Source organism: Mya arenaria, chromosome 4, assembly GCF_026914265.1.
Source record: "Mya arenaria isolate MELC-2E11 chromosome 4, ASM2691426v1".
Classification (NCBI taxonomy): Eukaryota; Metazoa; Mollusca; class Bivalvia; order Myida; family Myidae; genus Mya; species Mya arenaria.
The window spans coordinates 67751615-67771593 of NC_069125.1; the positions used below are offsets into that span (position 1 = coordinate 67751615).

At 35.2% G+C, this 19979-nt stretch overlaps 1 protein-coding gene across 1 annotated transcript in view; it reads left to right on the forward strand.

Moving 5' to 3' along the window:
* Positions 1-19979, forward strand: part of LOC128231971 (epidermal growth factor receptor kinase substrate 8-like) — a 51960-nt gene that overhangs the window by 18671 nt on the left and 13310 nt on the right. Inside the window, exons 6-20 of the mRNA XM_052945278.1 lie at positions 41-168; positions 759-926; positions 2980-3047; positions 3235-3422; positions 6794-6906; positions 8239-8374; positions 9044-9132; positions 10954-11192; positions 11496-11628; positions 11936-11988; positions 14200-14466; positions 14870-14902; positions 15393-15479; positions 17444-17519; positions 18677-18787. Coding sequence (XP_052801238.1) covers positions 41-168; positions 759-926; positions 2980-3047; positions 3235-3422; positions 6794-6906; positions 8239-8374; positions 9044-9132; positions 10954-11192; positions 11496-11628; positions 11936-11988; positions 14200-14466; positions 14870-14902; positions 15393-15479; positions 17444-17519; positions 18677-18787 — 1889 coding nt within the window. The remainder of the gene's footprint in view (positions 1-40; positions 169-758; positions 927-2979; positions 3048-3234; positions 3423-6793; positions 6907-8238; positions 8375-9043; positions 9133-10953; positions 11193-11495; positions 11629-11935; positions 11989-14199; positions 14467-14869; positions 14903-15392; positions 15480-17443; positions 17520-18676; positions 18788-19979) is intronic.

Consider the following 19979-nt stretch of genomic DNA (forward strand, 5'->3'; position numbering starts at 1 on the left):
TTTGCTCTACTTTTTCATTAAATTTGATGTTATTTTTCAGGTGTAACACACCCAGAGGATGGGCTTACAAAGCTTAAGCAGATGGAGAGTTCTACAGGCATCTGGACAATGCGCTGTTCGCTCATCATAGAACGATACCACATTGTCGTCATTGACAAGGGAAATGGGGTGAGATCTCCAGAATGGACTTGTTTATATTCTTTCACACGTCTTACGCTTTGTGTGGTAATATACTTGGTCAAATAAGCTTTGTATGAGGACACAATTATGGTTCTGGTGCAATATAGCATTATTTTAGTTTAAAAGCTTGATTGTGAAGACAGCTGAAAGCTGATATAAATTACTCTTTAGTCTGTAACCTGGGTGAAAACCAGTATTGGTGTTTTCTTTAAGGGGGCTTGAAAAGTACCCCCGGTTGGGGTCAAACTCACAACCACCTGGGTGAAAGACCACCTGGGTGAAAGTAAGACACCTAAACTACTGGATCATTCCCACTCTTTACACTGCCTTGAACGGGCTTGTCTCTGTTATAAGTTTGCTGCACTGCTGTTCGGCATTTGTAACAATGTGTTATAACACAGAGCCAGTAATAAAATATCAAGATTGCAATTTAAAAAACTCAAGTCCTGAAAAAGTACTACTGTGATACAGTAATTGCAAATGTTTCATTCAAAGCTAGGCAGAACATATTTCTGGAACTGAAATATAGAATATTTTACGAATCATTTCTATGTCATTCATTATGACTTTATTATTAGGATGAGCTGGAGAGATTCCCAATGGCTAATGTGCACGAGCCCACAGCCGTCCTGAAGAATGATCGTCGGGAAACATACAACAACCTCCTTCTCTTCAGCATTATAGACGACCCTCGACGCAAAAACAGCCCTTCGGACATGCACATTTTCCAGAGTATTAATGTTCCCGTAAGTTGATTGGTTAACAAAATGTGTTCCTGGCCCAAATGTCATGTATGTTTCATTGAAAATGCTTTCTTGCCATGGCAAGAAAAGAAAATAACTAAAGAAATATACCTTAATTGTCACTGCTATTGGACCTGGAAAGAATTTTATTTGCAGTCGAAACCCGTTATGTCCAAATTGTTGACACCTCTGGCAATACTTTGAGATAAGAAACATGTGGTCTATTTAACATGTCTCTGTTGTGAAAACAGCAAACTTCCTATTGAAAATAAAATCTAATTTTTTTTTGTAAATTTTGATTAAACTTCTGACTGTATTTGGAGTGTCAGTTTCAGAAAGAGCTCAAAGTGTATGTTGTTCTCTGGAATTAAACACTTATGTATGCAAATACTAGCATCAGCATCAGTCATTGTAGTGCATTTTCTTAATGCATGAATACTTATGTGATTTAAATAAAAGTGACAATGAGGCCAATCCTTTGCAATAAGCAATGTTGATATTTCTCATGTGTGATTTTAAGCTTTAAGTTATTTTTGCAAAAAAATCAGTTAATGACATTTTAGTATGCTAAATGCAATATGACTTCTTCGATTCTCAAGGTTTCCGACTTTGGGCCTTAACGCCTGTGATTTTTTTTAGCATATTTAAGCGTTGTTTTGTTTATACTAGTGAATGTTTAAGTAAAACACATTATCAGGTTACATTGTATTGCTGGCAGCAGTGATATAGCCATGCTTTGGATACAGAATAGCATAAAGATGTACACTTGTGTAGTCACAGGTAAATCCACATGTTCCCAAAAGGTCGCTCTGCGGAATGGTAATGACCATGATAGCCTCTAGGATGTATGGAGATGTAAAATAATACATATAGCATAACATAAGGTGGACTCATTACTGTAACTAAAATTGCTGTAGTATTGCTGTATTCATATTTTTAGCTTTCTTCCAATTTTTGTTTGAAAAATCAGAACTATGTTTATATCTGGATTTAATACGTTACCCAGGAGACAATATCGAAGATTTTATTCAGTAAGTTGTTAATTATTGTGGAGATATGAAGGCCAAAAAGTGCTATACACTATCAAAAATGCTCCCCTAGCATTGCATAAACAATCAGTTATTAATTATACAGATTGTTTTATCTGACTATGAATTGTACTTTTTGAATATTTATAAAAAAGCTTTTTGTATACAATGACTGATCTATGCTTGAGTAGCCCCATAGCTGAATATGATTTGCCCAGTCATCAATCAAAACTGAGGAGGATATTTATCACTAAAATGTAGGCATGCGTTGAAATATTACATCTTGATCTAAACCATTAGCTTCATTCATGATAGTATGGGCGTGCGATTATCAATATTTTACATTGTTATAGGTAAAAGGGTAAAAGTTGAGTCAGAATTTTGGCATGATTTATTGCCTTTTAAGATTTAGCCTGAGAAGAAAATAAGGAACTATGTAATTCCTTAAAAAGAGTGAGACGAAACAGTTTTAGGCTTTTTTGCAGTCAATAATTTCGTAATGTATTGTCTACTTATAAGAAAACAATTTTTTGATTGCATAACTTTGTCAGCGGCAGATTCTCATTTGAATAACTTAGACATTAAACTGCAAGATTTGAAATATTTAGAGGATGTATCAGTATGATCTTTATCAGTATTTAAAATTAACTGCATTGTTTTCATTAATTGTTGTGTAAAACAAATGGAAATAAATCTAAATTTTGTTTCATAAGAAAGGTGTTGCTAGTTCAATTTTCAGTTAATGTACATGGATATAATATCTCAGATTAAGGCTTTTGCATTAGTGTAAGTAAAGCTGGTACAAATAATTTCATTGGTTATATACGTTGACTGTATCAGTATTTCATTCAATACCAAAATAAAGTCAGTTGTATAATAGAAGTGTTGAAGGATAAAATTATAATAAAAACATCAAACTTCTACAGTCAGCCCTTTTTTCTCTCAGTTGTTAAGGTGATGTTCATTTCCCAGGTCCACGTAGGCATTACCTGTAACAGTTGGATGATTTTGAGTGTTATGCATTTCAGGCCCACGATCTTGTGGATGAGATCCTCACAGCCAAGGGTGAGACTGCCAGAAGCCGAGATCCACCAGAGTGAGTAGGCATTCAAAGACTTTCACAGTGTCGTTCACAGATTAATAAATATTAAAACATTTTAATGATACAAATTTTCATTTCATAGCAAAAACTTACTGGGTAAACCTTTTTATGTTTGCATGAGATATTAAACAGATTATCAATATAGCTTAGATTGAAAATGCGTAAATATTCTGTATTACAGTCAGCGTATCCCCCCACCCCCCAGAGTGCCAGCACCGGAGCCGCCATATTACGGTAAAAGTGACATTCACACGAGTCTCCGTGAGTCTCAAGGGCCGGGGTATGGCGCCGAGCCTCCCCTCGAGTCCAGACTCCAGGAAACTAGGCTAGATGGCTCTCGTATTGACTCCTCCCGCAGATTCACTGATGGTTTGTTACTGGACGTAAACGGTCTATGCTTGAACGCTATCTCTTGGGTCCTTTACTATATAATATAATTTCAGTTTGAGTTCATTATCTATTTGTAACTATTGCTTCTAAATCAACATTTATTAAAAAAAGCTTTTGCAAGACTCACTTTACAGAAAATTAATAGTCTTTCTTAAGAAATAACTTACTTGTATTTCTTTGTGTTTAACTCATAATAACAGTGTGAATGAAAGTCCATGGTCAAATTTAAATTCTCAGTTATTTCTGTTGGAGATGTTGATGTATAGCTCTAATTGTATTTGATGCCCAGGATTTAGTCCACTGTTACTGTTCTACAAACCACTAAAAGATTAACAGAGATAAATCTTTAAATTGTCAAATCTAATATTCATAAACAAAATGTACCACCCTTAACTGCACCCATAATATGTAAATAATCGTTAAAATTAAATGTAAAAATATGAGACACTCAAGTTAATAGGTGCAACATTTAGTTGGGGTAATATTAAAATATCTCTGTTTTTCTTGTCTGCATAATGTAATCAAGTTATCCAAACACCCATGCTTAATGTGCTTTTTTTCCTTACCAATATTCCCATTGTTGACTTTTACTGTGGCTTAATGTCCTAGTAGTTTTAGACTCCTGTTAGAGTAGTTGTAGTATGGGTGATGTTTTCATTTTGCAAGGGTTTGTAGAAAAGAATTGGAATAACCTCCATTACCACAGTCAAAATTAAAATTTGGTGTATTTGTGTCCCTGAAGCGAGTCGCTGGATTCACAGCATGCACAGTAGCCCAGTGCAAGAGAGGACCCATTCACCCCAGCGTCAGCCATTCCGCCAGCTGGCCATTGACTATCCAGGGGGAGTGGAAGTGCCCGGGCCTTACAGCGGCTACGTGGAGACGTACAGTACCCAGCAGAGAAGCAGGAAGAAAGATGGCCCTAAGGGAGATAACTACTTTGGCACTTGGAGTGGTGGTTCCTACGATAACAGCAAAGGTACAGGAAAAGGAAACAAGAAAGGCAAGAAATGGTTTCAGATCGGCTTTAACAAGACTACATTGAAGAAATCCAAGTCTGAGAAGGAAAACGTCAAATTGAATGCTGGCGACGGAACACTAGCCCAGTTGTCAAGAAGCCGGTCAGCATCTGCAGGAAATCTGCTCACGTCATCAATGAGACGACGTACACAGAGTGAGACACGAGGGGCGGACTGGTCAACTGACCCCTCCTGGGGCCTCGATGAGGTGGACACAGGTGACCTTGACATGCTTAGCCTGTACCAGTGTACCATAACTAGGTGAAAGATTGTTGAATGATATGGATTGAACAGAAATATGAATTGAATGTTCCAGATATGATGCATCTTGAAGAGGCATGAAAAATAGAAATGCAATTCTAAAACAGGCATGTTGGTTGAGGTCAATATGTAAATTACAACATGATTAGAAATGTAGGTACTTGGCAGACTGTGAATGGAATATGGTTATTTTGACACTCTAGTGTGACTGCTATCAATACATACTTCTAGCAGCAACTCATTTCGTAACCGAAGGTAAACAACTAAAGGATGTGCTAATATATTCATACATTTTGTAGATGTTTGCATCAACAGGCAGATAACAAATTGATATGAATATTTAAAAAAAATAATTGTGGATTTTTTATGCAGAACATGTGAAAATAGATTGATATGAGATACAGACAAATTACTAAGGCCGATAAGTATTGCTTTTTTCTCAACACCAATGCCAGAAAAACAAGACTTAGTGTACATAAGCTTTCAGTCGTGAAATATTTTGGATCAATGCGTGTATACCATTCTTAAACAGTTCAAAGCAGGTACTGTTGTCATTTTGCTCCTGGCACAGTGTTTTTTGATGGTTTTACTACCTAAGAATATTACATTTCAAACAACATGGAATGTTCCTCCATGTCCAGTCATGTAACAACATCCTAGCTCAAACATTTAACATCTGTTGCCTTTTTATCATTAAAGACAAAAACTGTGAATGGACAAGTATGGATGTAGAATAAATGGAGCATGAAAACACTACAATATTTGACCTTAATACAACTTGATTGCTAGTTCAAGTATATATTCATCGAATTCATCCAGTAAGTATTAACAAATTTTTGCTTTGTCATAAGTTAACATGACGCAAGGTGGAATTATATGTTAAGATATTTTAATTTTTACACTTAAACTCGTTTGATGTCAGTGATTTTTTGGCCTTACATCAATGAAATGAAATACCAGGGCGTGATTCACTCCAGTGCAAGAAGTAATTGTTACATAGGTGTGAATAACACCAATTTGTCTTGTTTATTCACTACATATCTACATATTGTTTTACTTGTTAGATTAACCCAGTTTTGGTGTTGGATTTTTATATTCAAAGGATTGGATTTTGTTTTAACGGTAACCATGAACTATTATTGCTGTGATTATGGTCATTTGATTAACATGATTGTTATTGCCAGAAAGTGTTGCATGCTTGAAAACATATATCATAATCTCTACATATCGTATAATAATCATATTTACATTAAAATGATAACTATTTTCAAACTCTTTTGCTGTTAGATTAGAACAGCACATGTAAATTTCATTATAATTGGCTTCAACTAATTGGGATTAGCTTATATAAAAGATATAATATTTCTTTGATTATTCTGCCTTTCAGTGTTGCAACTGAGATTTTCGGTTTTATTTTATTATTAAAAAGCCTTGATATTCAGTTTTAAGATTTATATATAGCGTGGGACATGACTGCATATGATTACACTGAACATTCAGAAATGTTCTTGGCAAGGAAAAGATTTAGGGGTTGCTAAGAGCAACTTTTGCTTACTCCCAGAAGGCCAAACTGCACAAATCTTGTAACTATTACAAAGGTGTTTTTTTTATCTCCATCTGTGTTTGCTAGTGTTAAATGAATTGTAATGATAATAAATGTTAATTGCAATTTATCAAGTGTGATAAGGCATGCAAAGTGATCTATATGCAGTCATGTTTAAATGTTGTGAACATTTACAAACTGTGGTATGGTATGCTTGAATGAGTCAAGGAATAAAACAGTGTGGATCTGGTCTTTTATTACACATGTTTTTTTGTAATTTTAATTATTTTCAACTATGTAATTTTCTTATAATATAATTTCTGTTTCATTCGGGAAATGTTCACTGAACCCTAAGTGTTGTATGTTATAGCTAACAATTTAAGAAAAAGATTATTGAGATAAATTTAGATTTGAGAATTTTAACTTTTTTTAAATCTATTACCTTATTCAAACATATTTTTGGGGAGAAAAGCATGACAAGGGAAGTGTTTTGTCATTATGTTCATGTTCCACTGGTATGTTTGCAGGACGCAGCACTGGTGCGTTTATTGGCGGTGGGGGGCTGTCCGCGACACGGGTGGGGTACAGTTACCGTGACGACATGGACACTGGCCAGAATGAGGCCATGGAGAGAGATGTGGTAAGACATGATATCGTCATAAAAAAATAATCACCTTGATCTCATTGATGTGGCTGTTTGTATTGTACTAAACCGAGGCTGTTGGCATTGTACAAAACCGAGGCTGTTGGCATTGTACAAAACCGAGGCTGTTGGCATTGTACAAAACCAAGGGTGTTGGCATTGTACAAAACCGAGGCCGTTGGCATTGTACAAAACCGAGGCCGTTGGCATTGTACAAAACCGAGGCCGTTGGCATTGTACAAAACCGAGGCCGTTGGCATTGTACAAAACCGAGACCGTTGGCATTGTACAAAACCGTGGTTGTTGGCATTGTACAAAACCAAGGCTGTTGGCATTGTACAAAACCAAGGCTGTTGGCATTGTACAAAACCTTTATTCGCAACAATAACTTCAAGGAATGTTCAAGGACTCAAGGAAAGATATTACTATGAAACTTGATAGACTTGCTCAGTATGACAACAGGTATATGACATAGTGTAGCACAAGTGGCACTGGCTAAAGAAATATTTAAGTTATGCTCCTTGACTAACTGAGAAAACCAGTCAACTTGTGTTTGCTGTACTCTTGCATCAATGACATTGTTAATACAAGAATAACTCAGTGTTGATATTATTTATTAAACATGAAATTGTTTTGTATGTCAGTTTGTGTTTTTGAGGCAAATGAAACATTAATGAGGTTATCAGTGGATTCCTACCAACCATTTCCAAATCGTTACTTGGCAGGGCATCAAGATCATGTTTCATAATTAACATACATTTGTATTTTCTACAACATCAATGGCTTATAGTAACACAAACAGTTTTATGTTGATATGAACAAGTAAAAACGTAATGGACATGTACACTTGTGTGGAAAATCTATCAGCCAGAAAGGATTGGAATGTAGTGAACATTTTTAATCAATGCATTCTCATAATTTACAAATAATGTTTATAACTTCAATGGATTGAAAAAAAAATCAGTGGAATATGTGATTGTTAGCAAATTAGAAGTTGTTATGTTTACAGTAAACATGTCATTGGTGTCAATACCTAACCTGGCCCTAGTTTCTGGAAATACCTGATCATTAATAAGCTTGACAGTTTTAAGTATCTTTTTTTTATTTAGCCATGTTTGATTTTACAAAACAATGGTTTTCATGACTTTCCTTAAAATGATTTCTTTTAAAAGTGTCAAAACTCTTTAGAAGGAGAACATTTCACAGTTTATACCAAAGCAAATATATTGTTAGAAGAATTGGGGCCAGTTCATGTTCTTTAAGGGAATTCTAACAGTAGTATACTTGAGATATAGCAATAATTCAAACCCTGTTTTATTGATATTTCAGCAATTGTTGAACAACTGTTTTGATGATATAGAGAAGTTTGTGTCCCGGCTACAGCAGGCTGCTGAGGCTTACAAGGAGCTTGAGAGACGGAGGGACCAGCGAGGCGGCAAGAAAAACAAAAAACCTTTCAGCGGAGGTCTGTATCTTGACATTTAAGAAAGTTTTCTAATCGTTATTGAAAAAATTATTAATTGATTAAATTAATTATATCATTTCCAGTTTGTTAATTTCTGGAAAAAGTCATGCAACAGCTAAAATGCAGTATCTTCCGTCTTAACTTAAAGCATTGAAACATGTAATTTAAAAAAAAAAAACATGTAGAAAAGGAACATTATGTCATGAAGCCTATCTCATCACCTGTATCACATTTCATTCCGTATAAACTGTTATCTGTGGGGACCACTGCACAATTACAGTCTCGAAAGTTATGTGTTTATACACTGAACTCAGCGAAATATATGTTGGCAGAAAAGCATTCTATTTTTTTCTAGAATTGTAAATAGTTGTAAAATTAGCGTTTGTACTCATGCTTTTAAAGCAGAGAAAGACTTGTGGGCAATATTATCAACAAACTACACTTTAGATAAGATGAACCAACTTTCTGGCTGATGGTCCAGAGATGTTAAACATATGCCAATAGTAATCTCTATCATGTTATAATGTTGTCAATAACTGACTAATTCATGTTTCTTAAAAAAATACATTAATTTATTATGTGGTGACCTCAACTTTCGTTAAGCAACTCATTAGTAAGATAAGATAGCCAAGAGTCTGTAATGCTCCTGATTGCACACTCCTGTTACAGACGGTATGCTGTCCATGCGAGCGAGACCACCACCAGCTGAAGATTTTGTGGACATTTTCCAGAAGTTCAAGTTTGCCTTCAACCTACTGGTGTGTATATACATTACCATTCTGCACGCTTAATCTCGAGTGCAATTAACCCCGGGATGTTCATATATATCACAGTCCCTTGTGGATTGAATTATTCATGTTATGCCCTACATGACATTTTGCTTTATATAATGTTATGGATATTCTGTGTGGCAGTTTGCTTCTGTTTATTATGTAATGCAAAAATGTTTTCAACTGTTTTGTACTCCTTGGTATTTTTATGAAGTTCAACACTTTTTTCAATGTCCAATAATAGCACTTGAGAATGAATCCTTACAGGATTTTGCAATACATGAAGGAAGTTTATTTGAAATGTGGATTAGTATATATAAATGAGTTTAGTTGATAGTTAAACAGGTCATACCTGTATCATGGCCCAAATATGTAGTTGCAATATGATAAAAAAACTATATAGGATAAGGAGGGTTTTACTACGTACTCGCCCCAGCCTCGGCGTCGGTGTCGGCGTCCAGTTAAAGTTTTAGGGCAAGTTGGGATTTTCACTTATAAGTCCAATAACCTTCATTCAATGGACTAAATACTTCACACAATTCTTCAGGGTCATCACATAATGAGGTTAGATAACTCCATATTATCCTTTATACAAATTATGGCCCCTGATTGACTTGGGAACTTAGGTTAAAGTTTTAGGGCAGGTTGGGATATTTATAAATAACTTCTATACCCTTCGTTCAATTGACTTAATACTTCACACAGTTGTTCAGGACCATCACACAATAAGGTTACATAACTCTTATCCTTTATACAAGTTATGGCCCCTGATTGACTTAGGAACTTAGGTTAAAGTTTTAGGGCAAGTAAGGATTTTCTCATATAAGTACAATATCCTTCGTTCAATTGACTTAATACTTCACACAATTGTTCAGGGTCATCACATAATCAGGTTAGATAACTCCATATTACCCTTTATACAAATTATGGCCCCTGATTGACTTTGGAACTTAGGTTAAAGTTTTACATAACTCCATATTATCCTTAATACAAGATATGGCCCCTGATTGACATAGGAGCTTAGGTTAAAGTTTTAGGGCAAGTTTAGATTTTAATAAAATAATATAATGATTCCATATCCTTCATTCGATTGACTTATTTAGTCGCATAATTAATGACTACCATCTTACAATAAGGTTGATAACGCCATTTAAACCCTAAATACCAATTATGGCCCTTGATTTACTTTTTATTTTATTTTCTTTTGACAAGCACATTTTTATATTTTTAAACAGATTTTTACAAAGGGAAAACAACTTATAAAAATGACTTGTGTCATTGTTTGGGTGGTCTGATGGGAGGGCAGCGTCAAAGTCACCTTATGTATCAAATAATTTTAGCTAGGATTGAAATCTAGTGACCAAACTTGGTATATAGGAAGAGGTTATAGAGACCTTTCATGAGATTACATTTGATGCCCATATGATCAAGTTCAAGGTCAAAGTTATTATTAATAGAAAAATGGTTGGTATTGAATAACTTAAGTAAGGGTTGACATATTGCGAGCAAACTTGGTACATATAAAGAGTTTATAGAGACCTTTCATGAGATTATGTTTTGGGCCCCCGAGAGTTATGGTCATTGTTTACTTTTTAATTTGATTTTTATTGCTTTTGACAGGCACATGCATCAATATTGTATTTACTTCTAAGTGAAAGCGTCGTATTTGAGCGTGCTGTCCTATGACAGCTCTTGTTTTAAGTTGCTGTTTTGCTAGTTCAAAGCAGAAGGATGAGAAATTTAATATTCTAAATATACATTGAACAGTTACGTCTAGTTTTATTAGAACAATTTTAAATTGATTTCCAGGCTAAGTTACGAGCCCACATTCACACACCAAATGCCCCCGAATTGGTCCACTTCCTGTTCACGCCTCTGAGCCTGATCTATGAGGCTAGTCGTGACCCAATCCATGGGGGTCGTGACCTCAGTGGGGAGGCGGTGGCCCCACTGCTGCTGTACGAAGCCAAGCAACTCCTCACTAACTGCCTCACGTCAAAGGAGATGGAGCTCTGGCAGAGACTGGGACGTGCTTGGAACCTAACAAAGTAAGCTTTCTCATCACAGTGTCTCATACATCTCACAGTCCAGTGGTTTTATGACACTCTTTTGCAGGTACCAGTGAAAGTAAAGTTCTTACTGCATTTTTGTTATCGTACCAATTCAATGTGCATGTCTTTATGCCGCGCTTGGTTTTACCAATGCTGGGTTTATGGCCGATGTACCAGTAATGTATGAAATTATCTGAAAAAGTTAAAAATATTTGGTTTCCATTTTATCATTTTTGAAAAAAGGTTTCATTTGTTGAATAAATTAGCAGAAGCCACAACCAAATTTGTTTATGCATATAGGGAGGACTGGAGTGGCCATGTACCCCCATACCACCCCCGATTCTATAACGGCTGGGCCCCTTCCCCACAGCTGGTCGATGACATCATCATGCCTGAACGATTACCATACAGAGAAGAACCCCTCAGGGCAACAGTGAGTTACCTTCTTTGTTGGGTGCTATGTTTTTTGTGTGCAAATAATAGATGAGAGTAAATAAAATTACTATTGTCTGGATGAAATGCCATTTGTTATTCTACTGCAGTTTTTGCTGTAATTATTTAATGATCAAGTATCTTTAAGCTTCTTTCACATTTTATTTCAACAGTAAAACTTTAAGTTCAGAATAGAATAGAATATTTTACTTCTTAATTTTACTACACATGAATGTACTATTAGATGATTAGCACGTTGCTTGTAATATCCATGTACATATTAGTAACAATGCAGTTTATACTTACAGCAGGAGAGACCTGGGCGATATGTGGAATCACGGAGGGAAGAAGAACCATTCCCGTAAGCATGCTGTTTATTTTTTACTGCTTTTTGTTTCAATACATGTAATGAAACTGCTAAAATCTCTTTTAGAAATGTGAAATAATAATTGTTCATTTGCTTGTGTGTGTTTTTAGCTCCACTGGCCGAAGGCCATGGAGCTTATGTCGTCACAGATTGTCCGTCGTGAGTGCGTGCGTGCGTGCGTAAACTTTTACTTTAAACGACATCTCCTCTGAAACTGATAAGCGGATTTTGACAAAACTTCACAGGAATGTTCCTTTGGTGGTCCTTTACCAAAATTGCTCAAATGGTTCCGGTCCATTGCACAATATGGCCGCCAGAGCTAAAAATAGCAAAATCTTTAAACGACATATCCTCTGAAACGGTTCGGCAGATTTTGATGAAACTTGACAGTAATGTTCCTTGGGTGGTCCTTTATTAAAATTGCTCAAATGGTTCTGGTCCATTGCACAATATGGCCGCCACAGCTAAAAATAGCAAAATCTTTAAACGACATCTCCTCTGAAACAGATAGGCAGATTTTGATGAAACTTGACAGAATTGTTCCTTGGGTGGTCCTTAACCAAAATTGCTCAAATGGTTCCGGTCCGCTGCACAACATGGCTGCCAAGGCAAAAAAATAGAAAAACCTTTAAAGAACATCTTCTCAGAAACCGATGATCAGATTTTGATGAAACTTAACAGAAATGTTCCTTGGATGGTCCTTTATCAAATTTGCTTCAATGGTTTCGGTCCACTGCACAAGATGGCCCCCAGAGGTAAAAATAGAAAAACCTTTAAACGACTTCTCCTCAGAAACCGATGATCGTATTGCAATGAAACTTGACAGAAATGTTACTTGGGTAGTCCTTAACCAAAATAGCCCAAACAGTTCTGGTCTGCTGCACAACATGGGCACCAGAGCTAAGAATAGAAAAAAACGTTAAACTACATCTTCTCAGAAACCGATTATCAGATTTTGATGAAACTTTACATAAATGTTCATCGGGATGCCCTTTAACCAAAATTGCCCAAATGGTTCCGGTCCGCTGCACAACATGGCTGCGAGAGTTCAAAATAGAAAAACCTTTAAGGACTTCTCGTCCACAGTCTTCACGAAAAACATTTTAACCTACTAGCCAGTTGGACTAGCATAATGGCATATTTTACTAGTCCGAATGACAATCTAGTAGTCCGACTATTTTGCCACATTATAAAACTGTATGCTTGAGGTAAATACCTATTTCAATTGAGCAGCTTGCAGTTTGAGTAAACATTTCTTTATTATGATGCTCCTTGTTTTTCAGAACCTATGGGTACTATGTAAAAACAAAAGGCATCTTGCTTGAATAGACTGTAATAATATCAACATGGTTAGAAAAGAAATGCCATGCTTTAATAGCTTTGATTACATTTTACTACTGAATTACCTCCCTTTAATAGAAAAAAAATAATGTCTTAATTTTTCACGTATAGCATCTTTAAATAATTTTTAAACAATAATAATTTATGAGTAAACATATAAGCAAAAAGTTCTCACAAAAAGATCAATTTAAAAACCTTACATTTATACATAGGAAAGTATATATAGACTGAACATTAATTTTCGTTTAAGTGACATTCTGAAAGTTTATGAAACAGCTATTTTTAGTAACTTAAATGGCCGAAAAGTGTAAGTGAAACACCAAGTCGATTCTATCTCGTCAGTTCTTGTTCAGGTTAGATATTTGCTTCATAATCTATTCAGATTAAATGTTAACCGATGATCAGATTTTGATGAAACTTGACAGAAATGTTCCTTGGGTGGTCATTAACCAAAATTTGTTAAATGGTTCCAGTCCACTGCACACCATGGCTGCCAGAGCTAAAAAATAAAAAAAACTTTATACGACTTGTCGTCGAACCTTTTTTCGATAAAACTTGACAGAAATGTTTGTTTGGTGCTCCTTTACTCAAATTGCCCAAATCATTTTGGTCCACTGCACAACATGGCAGCCAGAGCTATTAAAGTAAAAATAATTTTTAAATAACTTCTCCTCAAAAATTGATGATTGTATTTCTATGAAACTTGACGAAAATGTTCGTTAGGTGGTCTTTGCTTGAACCTTTTGGCCAGTGGAGCACAGGCACTGATGTGCCTCTTGTTTCATATAACTGTAAACTTTACATAGCTCTTCATGTAAAAACTTAAACTGGAAGGATTATAAGGTAAATGTCACTGTTTTGTAGAAGAAGCTCTCGACGAGAGGACTATGGGTCAAGCAGACGGGAAGACCCGTACATTCGTAGGGAAGAGCCACCAATCATGTCAAGCCGCCGTGAAGACCCGTATGTTCGTAGGGAAGAGCCACCAATCATGTCAAGCCGCCGTGAAGACCCATATGTGGTACGTGAGGACCCATACGTCAGCCGGCGGGAAGATCCCTACACGCGGGATATCAGGGGCTCGGCCAGGGACGAAATTCGACCACCATCTCCCGCACCGTACAGATCAGAGTGAGTTCTGTAGGAGTGATTGCTGTTCTTCCAATGTATGAATCAATTGTTGAGGCATTGAAATAAGCTGTATAAATTAAAATGGCTTTTAAATATTTACAATATCAACAGATTTACTGACTAAAATGTTGCAGCTAGTTTTGATGCCTGAGTTCATGTAATAGTCAAATTAAATCTGTATAAAAGTAATACAATAATGTGTAAAGTAGTTATATAAATATATATATATATACATGTATGTGTGTCTTTGTCTTTTTTCAACAATGTGTGTTTGCATAACAAACTATGTCATGAAATTTGACTAAAATCAGAAGTTCTATAAAATTATTCTTGAAACATTTACATTTACTTTCTGTGAATGATCGAAACTGAATGCAGCATGACTTGCGTATAAATGTTTCAGAGTTTCTCATAATGATTTTTATGCTACATTTTGGTGAGTTTTGATCAATATCTGCTACAATCTCACTTGAACAATAATTGTTTAACAACTGACTGCTGATCTTTTTTGGTTGCATATTATTGAATGATTTTGTAAGTAGCAACTAATAAAGTTATTTAGTTTTAAATAATATTTGATACCGTTGTTTTGAGGTTTTCCAAGATGCCTTAGAACTTCATCTATAATCCACATACGTTATTTGCATCAAGTCAGTTCTTTTAACCAAAAGTTTCATTTACCTTTTTGTACTAACATGTCCTTTTGTTTATTTCTATAATTTATTTCTTCATTTTACACAATTTAATATACTCATGCTTTCTTTTCATACAAGATACTTGTGTGTTTTTTGTTTATCAGTTATGCAGTAAAAGTGAAGTTGCTTCTTAAATTGATATTAGTAAAATGGGCGCCTTGATATGAATAAATTGGTGATATATGTATATGTAATGTGGCACCTCTATATCTATAAGTACTTGTATTCCAGGGAAAAGAGGAATTCATCGAACGCTCCAAAATCACGAGCCGAGGAGAATATAGCCTTTGCTCAGGAACTCAGGCGTATGGGGGCAACGTAAGTCAGCATTTTTTTTTATGAAGTCAAAGAAATTAAAAAAAGTTTCAGTTAAATTTTAAGCCATGTCCTTAAAACAAGTGTTGACTAGCCTTTTATTTGGACATGAATTTGCATGTATTCGACATGCATAACAATGAATTGCCTTATTCAAGATTGCAATAAAAAATCCACTTGATAGTGTTGAGGATTTATAATGCTTTTGGTTATTGCGTTGTTAAGATTCAGGAGTGTTGGTTTTGTGAAATCTTTTATTGTTGATTCCCGCAGATTATATTGCCATTGTTCAGTGAATACAAATGAATTGAAACTTGTGTGAATTATGTTGGTACATATATTACCAATGAAATCATATTTATCTTTTTGCATTCAAAGTAAAACTGCAATTATAATAGGTATGTCTAATTTTTCAGAATGGAGTAAGTCTGTGTTAATATGGCTACATATTTAGCCCAGTTAGGTGTTGGCATCATTGATCAGTTCAGTGAATATTACCAGTTGGAATTTGTCTGTGCTTGGTCTAGGCTAATGGTTCAAACCTTGTTTGTCCATGTTTGTGGGGGGGGGTTGCTTCTTTTCTGGAATCTTATCCAAAAGTGAAAACAGTCAACAAAAACTAAACAATCTTAGTAACATTTTCCCAAAAGATCTTTCTTAACAAATAATTATCACTAAAGTCTGATATTAATGATGCTCTTGTGACACCCAACACTCATATTAATTAGCACTAAATAATCGGGCTTTGTTTTGACATTTAACAATGCAAGTCTATAAATAATTGCCATTTGAACAAATCAGCAGATAAACTGAGGTTTAAAAGCAGTAGATGGTACTCACTGACTTATATTGCCTCATCTTGGTAGTGATAGGAATTGAGCAAATATACTTAGACTGAACTTGATTGACACCTGTGAAAGGCGTACATGTATTTAAATTTCGCAATATGAAAGTACCTTTACAAGACTTTATAGTAATGTTATGTTATTAATGAATGGTTTGTTTTGAACTGCATTGAAAAACTAAGGAGTATTTCCATTGTCATTAAAAAAAATTAAAAAAATCACGTTGTTAGGAATTTATATTTCAATTAAGATTTGAATTTTAAGACATGCTCTATATTATTAAAATGTGCACTTTTACTTACTATTGGGACAATTCTTTTTATCAATCTGATGCTTTATGATATACGGTACACCTCTTCACATAATATTGACGGAGCAACTCCCTCTTTTCACCCCTTCGTTATACGCTTATAATAATAACATAACTGTCAGGATAGAAACTGAAAAGAGCATTTTAAATACTATCAATTTGTACAATGTAGGATTATAGGCAAAACCATTCTCATTAACCTAATGTATGCTTTATTTTACTTTGTTGTTTTTGTGCTGAAATAAATGCACTTCACTGCGTATAGATGTAGATGAACTTGTCTGAGCTTTCACCCGTTAATACGTTTTTGCTTGCAGATTTCATTTGAACTATTTGTCAATACATTGTCATCATAATGCTCTACTAAATATTTGTGTTTTGAGACTAATAGTCAGAGTAACGTTTTCTTCCTTTCTTGTTGACCCTGCCAAGACCTGTAACATTTCCTTATATTTGATGTTTTATTTTTATAGTTCACATACCATATTACAATTATAAATGTGTTATGTACATAAACAGTTGCTGGTTGTCATAGTTCTTTGTCTTCTGTATCAAATTATTCATGGTTACGGTGGTTAAACAGTTCTGTTTTACTAAATAAAAGCTGACTCGCTGTTGCTGTTGTAAGCATTAATTCAGTGTACTCCTATTAAATTATCGATGATTTTCTTTTAACATTGTTTGTATCTAATTGTCTTCTTCCATGTTTACCCAGTGCCATAGCTATGTGTCGATATATCTTTGTGTTTTCTGTACTATGAATGAAAGGCCGTACAATTCTACTTTGTTTAAGTGTATTGTTTGTTTCGCAGGATCTACGAGGCCGGCCATGAGCGGAAGGGCAAGAACGCAAAGGAATTGAATGTGGAGAAGGGAGACATTGTACAGGTATGACACATGCTGGAAGGGATAGTGCTACATGGGGGTAGGGCTAGTTATATATGTCATATGAGCAAATGAGGTCACAAAAGCAACCTGTTCTTTTTCCTTTTTGGAAAAAAATACTCAGTAGTGGTATGGTCTAAAGTACTTTTGTATTGTACAAATGAATCTTTAGTTTTGTGTTTCCTGATAATGCAAATTGAAAATACTCTTATTTAAATGTCTTGATAGTGACTGTCAAAAGATGTTTCAATAATTTATTATTATATACGTCATTGCATGGGTATCTTAGTATTGATGGTGTAACATTGTCTTTGCACATGGGTTTCCAAGTCACCATGTTGATGGTGTAACATTGTCGTTGCATGGGTTTCCCAGTCACTGTATTGATGGTGTAACATTGTCTTTGCATGGGTTTCCAAGTCACCATGTTGATGGTGTAACATTGTCATTGTGTGGGTTTCCAAGTCACTGTATTGATCGTGTAACATTGTCATTGTGTGGGTTTCCAAGTCACCATGTTGATGGTGTTAACATTGTTGTTGTGTGGGTTTCCCAGTCACTGTATTGATCATGTAACATTGTCATTGTGTTGTTTCCCAGTCACTTTATTGATGGTGTAACATTGTCTTATGGTGGGTTTTCCTGGTCACTGTATTGATGGTGTAACATTGTCTTATGGTGGGTTTTCCTGGTCACTGTATTGATGGTGTAACATTGTTTTTGCATGGGTTTTCCCGGTAACTGTATTGATGGTGTAAAATTGTCGTTGCGTGGGTTTCCAAGTCACGATATTGATGGTGTAACATTGTCATTGAGTGGGTTTCCAAGTCGCTGTATTGATGGTGGTAACGTCATTGTGTGGGTTTCCATGTCACTGTATTGATGGTGTAACATTGTCATTGAGTGGGCTTCCAAGTCACTGTATTGTTGCATGTGTTTCCAAGTCACTGTATTGATGGTGTAACATTGTCGTTGCATGGGTTTCCAAGTCGCTGTATTGATGGTGTAACATTGTTGTTGCGTGTGTTTCCCAGTCACTGTATTGATGGTGTAACATTGTTGTGGCATGGGTTTCCCAGTCACTGTATTGATGGTGTAACATTGTTGTTGCGTGTGTTTCCCAGTCAGATAGTGTAACATTGCTGTTTTTGTTGTTGCAGGTACTGGACAAGTCCCGTAATTGGTGGAAGTTGAAGAACTACCGTGGAGAGACAGGCTATGCACCTTACACTATACTGAAGGAGTACCAGACAGGGGATGAATATGACAATGTATGTACACAAGTAACGCTTTACCATCTTAGTGTATAAAAAAAAACATTTTTGTTTAAATTGCAAACAAAATACTTATGAAACAATACCTTACAACATTAAACTGATTTATTTTACAATAATTGTGAAAGAAATTATTATATTAATCACAGTTGTTGGCGCAATCATAAGAGATGGTGTTGAAATAAATAAGAATTGATACTATAAAAAAAAATATTAAAAAAGATGAGCAGATGTAAAGGAATTCAGATTAGTTGCAAACTAAAATCTACCTACTGCTTTTCTGTTGACTGCAAGCATTACTCATACGTGATGCCAGCTTCTAATGTATGTATCTAGGCTCTGACCTTAACATTTCACATGATAACTCATTAAATGCACAAGACATAAAGGCAGGCTAAGATTAACTATGTGTTTTTTTGTCAGTGACTGGCAAACTAACTTGATAAATGAAAATATTTGACATGAGATGTTATAATGAAGTAATACAGTAAAGGTATTGTCATGGTTTTGGTGTCCGAGTTAGCATTGAATCTCTTCAGCTGAACATGGTCTTGGTTCAGTAAATAGCTGTTCAGCTGTGTATTTTTACCCCTTTAAGCATCAGTCAGTACTGCATATATATAAGAAATGATTTGTGCTTGGCAAACAATGTGCAAGTTGCCAGTCTGTCATCAGAAAACATAAGTACAGTATCTTAAGATTGCGCTTCTTCTAGCAGTGTTAAGAAGTGAATAGATAGATTAGTCAAGCTATCCTACCTTTAAGTTTATAACATTGTATGCTGGGGAAGCATGAATAGAAATCTATTAATTGACTTGTTTTTGCATTTATCCTTATGTTTCCTGCAGTAAGAACTAGTTGTTATACATTTGAACCAAACTTTACATGTTTTTTATAGTTAACTGAATATATAGTATGACTTGTATGACTTACTTATAGGATCCGTACCGCCGCAACTAGTCACAACATTGAAAATTGAGTGTGTGTGAGAATATATGTAAGATTTTGGCCTGCATCGGCCTATCAGATATTCTGTACAGTATTATTTTATTGGTTATTAACATAACACTGTAGACAATGTATTTTTGCCTTACACCCCTGTCTTTTGTTTTAACTTGCTGTTTAAATTATCACTTACGCCAGGTCAGCTTATTTAATTGGAAAATGATTTGGTCTCCAAGAGAACGAT